Source organism: Triticum dicoccoides, chromosome 4B (genome assembly GCF_002162155.2).
Source record: "Triticum dicoccoides isolate Atlit2015 ecotype Zavitan chromosome 4B, WEW_v2.0, whole genome shotgun sequence".
NCBI classification, from domain to species: Eukaryota; Viridiplantae; Streptophyta; class Magnoliopsida; order Poales; family Poaceae; genus Triticum; species Triticum dicoccoides.
In genome coordinates, this window is record NC_041387.1 from 523,307,888 (window position 1) to 523,314,939 (window position 7,052).

The 7,052-nt window shown below is 43.1% G+C and overlaps 1 protein-coding gene across 1 annotated transcript; it reads left to right on the forward strand.

The window, feature by feature from the left end:
* The first annotated feature begins 521 nt into the window (after positions 1 to 521).
* On the forward strand, positions 522 to 1,795 carry LOC119293818. The gene is made up of 4 exons (XM_037572169.1): positions 522 to 848; positions 963 to 989; positions 1,063 to 1,152; positions 1,261 to 1,795. Exons 1-4 carry the CDS (start codon positions 818 to 820, stop codon positions 1,434 to 1,436), a joined length of 324 nt encoding a protein of 107 aa, XP_037428066.1. The 5' UTR covers positions 522 to 817; the 3' UTR covers positions 1,437 to 1,795.
* Positions 1,796 to 7,052: the final 5,257 nt, after the last annotated feature.

Below are 7,052 nucleotides of genomic sequence, written 5' to 3' on the forward strand. Positions count from 1 at the left end.
GCGCGACCGACCTGGCCCGTCAGTTACGCGCGCCTCCGCGGGTCCCGTGAAGATCGTCTCCGAGTTCAGCGCGCCCCTTCGCCGATCGAGCAACGGGCTGCCGCTGCGTCGCCCCGTCGGGCCGCAGCGCCGCCGCCCCGTGGTTCTTCTCCCGGCTGCACCGACACGCGTCACCGCTGCGTCGCCCCTTCGGGCCGTAGTGCCGCGGCCCGCGGTCTATCGCTGCCCCGAGGCCGTCCGCTCCAGGCCGTCCCCGTGGCTGCACCAACCCTTCGGGCCGTATACATGCAAAATCCTAACCGAAACCGTGGTCATTACTCCGATTTTTCTGTTTCTTTTTATAATTGCCATCTGTTGAGTATAATGTTTATTAGGAAAGACGAGATAGATTAGGATTTGTTCTGTCTTGTCTTGTACTCCAAGTAGATCATTGTACTCCTATATATATGCCCACGAGGCTCAAGCAATACAACAACTATTCCACCAATCCTCTCTCTCCCTTCTAACACCATCGAACCACCTTATCCATTTGACTGCTTATCCATCTCTCCTCATGTTTCATTGGCGTCCAGCTGCGGCCGTGGATCACACAGATCGGCGGGGACGCGGCCTGACATGGATGGGCGGCGGCGGCCAAGAGCAGCTCGGTCGAGACGTCCATCTTCCAACGGCCAATGGCGCTGACGTGACTGACCAGGGTTTTTTTCGGCACGGCGGCCATGGATGAAATAAGATCGAAGGTGCACTCACTTCAGCGGAGCCTTGTTCTTTTTCTGTTGATGTTGAATCCTGCTCCAAGTTCTTCAACTGCAAGTAGATGCTTTTGAAGCCCACCAATCACACGCCAGGTACCTGATCGATTTGTCTCACTACCATATACGTACATAAATTCCTGACGGCAACAATTCTCGTAGAGCTTCATTCACTCCGGCTGATCTTCTTCTTCTTCTTCCTTCTTTCAGGTTACGCCGGGAACCACCACAGATCTGGTATGTGGCACTACACTGCAGTGTTGTATCTCCTCGTACAGGTTGGCAACTTCTTCTCGTCTAATTTGTATAGGGTCAATCGAACATGAGGATGCCTTCTTCTATGCCCATATGCCACATTCAAATAGTCCAAATCCAGATTTGGGATTTTCTTCTGTTCACGGTTAGTATGAATTTAATTCCAAATTCTGGTAAATAATTAGGGATGCCATCCGATTGTATTTACGTGCACTTCATTGAATTAATGCCATCCGATCTAATTTGTACATAGATGGTGTATGTCTCTGGATGCATTACACTGCCGACGCCGACCCTGGCCATGCATGGTGGAGTTTCATGCATGCGCGACGAGTGATCCAATTCGCCCGATCTCACCTGCAGCTGCAGTGTCGCAGCCCCCCCTGGGGTTTGCTCTCTCGAAGTCTAGCACACGCCGCGGAAATATGATGTCAGATTGAAGAACGCATGAATCACCGTGAATCTCCTAGCTACCGATGGTGCCTGTTTGATCCATCGTTTGTGCGTGACATTAATTTGCTAGTACGTACACACGAGAAACAGTTGGCAGCTTCTTTTGCACCCATATAATCAAGTCATGTTTCTTATCGACGATGATGTACTCCCTCCGTCCGGAATTACTTGTCATCAAAATGGATGAAAATGGATGTATCTAGAACTAAAGTACATCTAGATACATCCATTTCAATGACAAGTATTTCCGGACGGAGGGAGTATATGTTCTCTGCAAAAAAAATGATGATGTATATGTACTCCTGATGCATATGAATTGATTTTTTATGAACTTACTTTTCTTAGATGAGTATAATAATTGTTCTGACAATTGATGAATACATATATGTATACTCCTTTTGATACAGTATATATACTTATTTCAGTATACATTTCTTCAGAAAGAAACTGCAGCACACTCTTCCAAAAAATGCAGTATATACTTCTTAAACAAATGGCAGCATATACTCCTTGAGTATTTTGTTGGAATATACTCCTTCAAAAAAATGGCAGTACATACTCCTTTTAAAAAAATGGCAGTACATACTCTTTGAAAAAAATGGTAGTACGTACTCCTTGAATTTTGTAGTATATACTCCTTCAAAAAGTTTAGCATATACTACTACTTAGAAAGGCAGTACATACCACTTCACAAAAAAAAATGTAGCATATGTCTTCCATGTCGTTGGGTATATATCGTCCACCACCCATTTGAAATATATTAGAACACATACGAGGTATATACTGCTAGCATGACGTAGATGAAAAAGTTCTATATTTTACACGCTCCATTCCCAATCCGAAGAGATATAAATGGTATATAATAAGATTAAAAGGGTACATACTACTTGCGTTCAAACCAGACTTTCCCTCATGAAAAAAAAGTACTTTCCATTGGATAACATGCACCGGTTACCTACAATCTTGGAGGTTGTTTGCGCATGCAACGCTACTTACTAATATTTAGATTAATTAATCCATTGACTGGGCCATTTAGTAGGGTGGGAGTACATACGCCTAGGAGTATAAAAGAGGAGTCATATATATATATAGGGTCGCGCTATTCGTCACTCCATCCCATCTCCCACGCCAGGTTGTAGGAAGTAAGAAAGGAAAAGATGTGGAGTAATATTACAGCCAAAGGGAAAACATCTTTGTGCCGTGAAGGAAATGAGAGAGCCGTAAGTATTAATTACCTCATGCATGCAAGAAATTTACCTCGTGCATGTGTGCCACCTACACTGTGCATCAAGGCATGGTGCAGATATCAGATGCCGTAATTTTACGGAATGAGTACCGGGTGCTTAGCTGACTAGTGTGCATGTGTGCCACCTACACTGTGCGTGAAGGCATGGTGCAGATATCAGATGCCGTAATTTTACCTAATGAGTACCGGGTGCTTATAGCTGACCAGTGTGTTCCTATATTCTAGGTATGTGTGGCAAGATGTATGAATATTTCATAGAGATTCAGTCTAGCGAGGTCTTGTAGCAAAAATTGAAAGGCCAACGACGTTTTGGGTGGTTTTGCATGTACCCAAACTCACGTTGGGGTCATACTTTTGTCTGATGGTTTTGGCTATATATAATAGTTCAATGGTAGCATATCTGAATCATTCACAATGGCTGACCTTCAGCAGGAGAGAGTGTGCCAAGTATGTAAGTACTCTACAGAAATATGTGCTCGTGGTCTTGGTTTCTCTCAACTTCCGCTCACAATATCAAGACGATTCAAGTGTAGAATGGTAAGCCATCAAGTTTACTCTTTAGTGTTATAGTATTAGTCAAACATCCATTGTTCATACCATTTTGGTGAATGGATAGGTGATTCCATGCAAACTAGGAGAGAACTTGACTCGTTTCTGGAGAAGTGAGATGAAATTGCAGATGACACCAACGGGTGAATGGTACGAGTTTGAAGTAGGAAAGCGTGGATATCAGCTGAACTATGTGCTGGAGGGACATCAGTTGATGGGGATGCACCCTCCATGTAGCAAGTGCCCTGCTGACTCCTCAACTAGTAAAACAAGAAAAGAAAATGATTAACATACGTTAGAAGATATGATGAAAGAAAAGCATTGCAGAACACAAAATAGTTGAGCTACTGACCGGCAAAGCACCAAATGATTCAAGGCCGTCAATCACTATCTTATCTTGCTCAATTAGACTCAAAATTTGTTTCCTCGTAATATGAGTTACACGTGGTGTAACATTGGGATCGGTACAAGGCTCTCCCAATAAATCATCCAAATAATAGACCTAAAAAATAACATACATTAAGACAGTCATAACTCCAATAGTAAGGGGTATCCATGGAGTAAACTGGATTGATGGTTTAGTGTGAAGAAAAATGCTTTGATACTCACAATTAGGAACAACACACAACCATGAATAGAGGGGCTAGTGGCACCGGTCTTCTTTGAGTGCCACGATTTAGAGGCATGGGAAATGTCATCAAAAATTAATTTTGGCCAATTTATGGAGCGCAAAATTGTGATGTCCTCGGTTATTGTGGACTCCTTTCCTGTGATGTAATCAGTATTGCCCGGCAAAAGCATCTTGTTCAAGAGAATCATTAGGAAGCACCTGATTGCGAAATCATCACCCTCTTTATCTTTGGCAATTTGGGCAATCAAATCTTGCACCTTGACATCTACACCTTGATCGATGCAAAGCTTCTGCTTCAGTTTGCATAATGCTGCTTTTTGGATTTGCTTATCGGGTACAACTACGTTTGTGCCCCTATTTGGCAACCCAAGAACACATTGGATGGAGTGTGTAGTGATTTTCAATTGCTTATTATCAGAAAAGTGCAAGGTGAGCGTATCGGGGTCCAGTCTATCCATGAGGAACATGAGTAACCTTGTGTTCTCAATACTCTTTAGTTTCAAGTCCAAGAAAACTCCAAAGTCATATTATTTGAGCTTAGCTTTGGCAGGTACATACAAACTTTTACTGGCAAGTAAAACTTGATTGGGAACACACTTATAGTTCGGGCATATCTTTTTAGAACGATTAATATTATCCTGATGAGAGAAGACAATAACAACAAAATAAGGTTCTAGAAATAGTAGGACATGACAAAATCGTGAAAAGTTTTAAACGGCATAACCCATAAATGAACATGGTTGAAACAATAGGGACCTGACAACATTTTACCTTTTTGAACTTCCCATTAGGAGGTTTAGAGGCCTTGCTCACACGAGTGGCTGGGGGGCACACAAAATCATCATCGCTCGTACTAGATGCCCTAACCTTCCTCTTTGTAGCAAGATTCTCGTTTCGAACGCTGGGAGGTTTTGATGGCCTTGGATGTTTTTGGCGAGGAGGGGGAGTGGAAGAAGCGGCAGCTTGATGAACAACAGAGGTAGTTGCGTCAGCAGCAACATAAGGACCTTGATGCTCACCTACCGCTCTAACATTTTCTGTAGGGACATGGAACATACGGGGAGTAGTGTCTGTAAACTGCATCGCTCTGCAGAGAGAAAATGAAAGGTAAATTAGATGCAGTGAAGATAATCGTAGGTTTTACGTTGCAGTTAAGAAAAAAGTGTGGGGGCTGGTATATGGTTAATAAGCTAGGTCGGAATATTATTTTTGAGATAGGAGAAACAGGATAAATCATATGTACCGTATTTGATAGTGCATAGGATAAGTTCGTATCTACATGATATATTAGAGTTATATGCCAATTCTGGTGTATATGCTGAAGACTTAGCGCTGTACTTTCTAATATTAATGATGTAGTAAAACAGATATGGGAAAAAAATATTAGAATTAAGTAAATAGTCAAAATGAGCAGATTATGCAAGAACAAAGTTAAGCATAAAACTTCTTATTTCATGTACATAAATTCAGAAGATTATACGAAGACGGGAAGCTTAAAAATTTGAGTAAATAACTCAATTACATTAATGTTATCAGGAGGGCATATCGTGTGGTCAATAGACAGGCTTGCTCTCATAACGTTTTGTAAGATGAAATTCAGTTAACTTAAATTCCTTACTAAATCTAATTATGTTTGGAGAATAAATGTACACATGCTCTTCCAAATTTACGGAGAGGGGGCCATACTGAAGAACCCCAGCGGCAAAGGCCTGGTTGTGATCAGTCGTGGTGGGTGGAGACGTAGACCGCATGAACAAGCAAGCAACGGGTGCTAGGTGTGTTGAATATTGACCACAACCTGGCAGATTGCAAAAAATTACAAAATGTTTGTAATAAAAATCAATTCTCCAGTCCACACGCAAGAATGTAAACTCACTCAATCATAATTACAGATAACCTGAGACCAAACTGGAGGCTGTTCAAAAATTCAGCGCATGAAGGAGGGGAGAAATTAAAAAACCAAAAAAGAAACTGAAGCAGTAGCAACGATGTTGCCTGTCTCCTCCCATGAACTCACTTACCCAACAATAATGAATGTTGGCCAGATCAACCCGGCGGCAATCACACACTGCAGCACCGCGGCGCGGTAATCACAATGGCTGGCTCTGCCGTGAGCACCATCCACAGCACCCGCCCAATACCTAGGGAACCCGCCCCACATGCCCGGTGACCAGCAGACGTCGAGACAACATTGTGATCACCACGGCGTGGAGCAGCACACCGGCATGCTAGCCAGCAAACCACCACACCGTTGAGTCCAGATGCTGCTGCACACGAGGTGTCGCTACCGTGGGTGACTTGCCGCCGACCAAATCCCCCAATCACGACGCCGCCTTTGACCTCCTGCTGTTTGCCATCGAGGATCCTCGAGCAGTTTGCAGGTTACGTTGGCACCAGATTAGAAAATTACGGGAACGTGGGCTGGCTAGTAGCTCTTAAAGCAAGTATAATAGGTCCTAGTCAACTGGCTATAACATGGTCCATGTCAGCAATATTTTAGTTGGAAGAGTGAGAAACGAAGAGAGAGAGCGCAGCCGGCGCTTCGGGTATCGCCCGGCTATAGCGCAAGCTACGAGAAACTAAAGCCAGCATGCAGCCGGCCTGCTAGCTAAAAGCGGGTGCCTTCTTCGCACCTATCAATTATTTACGTTTCTATGCTCCACTCCATATGTAAGCATTGAGTGCTGTAGTCACTAATCTACAGCCTGCCTATTATATAAGCATTCTTGCATGAAGGCTCTTGATGATGTGGCATTGATATAGAGCCGGCAGTGGGCTCTTCTATTAGCCATGCTCTTACGGTTAGCAAGATTACCTCGATTCCAAGGTAATTTTACATCGTGGAAGTAGTGGCTTTGTAAAAAAAATATTACAAGACCGATTGGTAACCTTTTTTTTTGACAGCAGGCCGGTTGGTAAAGTTACCTCAGGGAGATGGCTGGTCGAGGGATGGGTGCGATTGGGGCCGAATATGCTGGCTCGGTCGATTGGCCAGGGTGAGGAATAAGTAATTCCTCACCCTGGGTGCCTAATAGAATATCTCTCTCTCTCTCTCTCTCTCTCTCTCTCTCTCTCTCTATATATATATATATATATATATATATAATATAAAATGTATGAAAAATGAGATCAATACATATTTTTAGAAAATACAAATTATGTATTT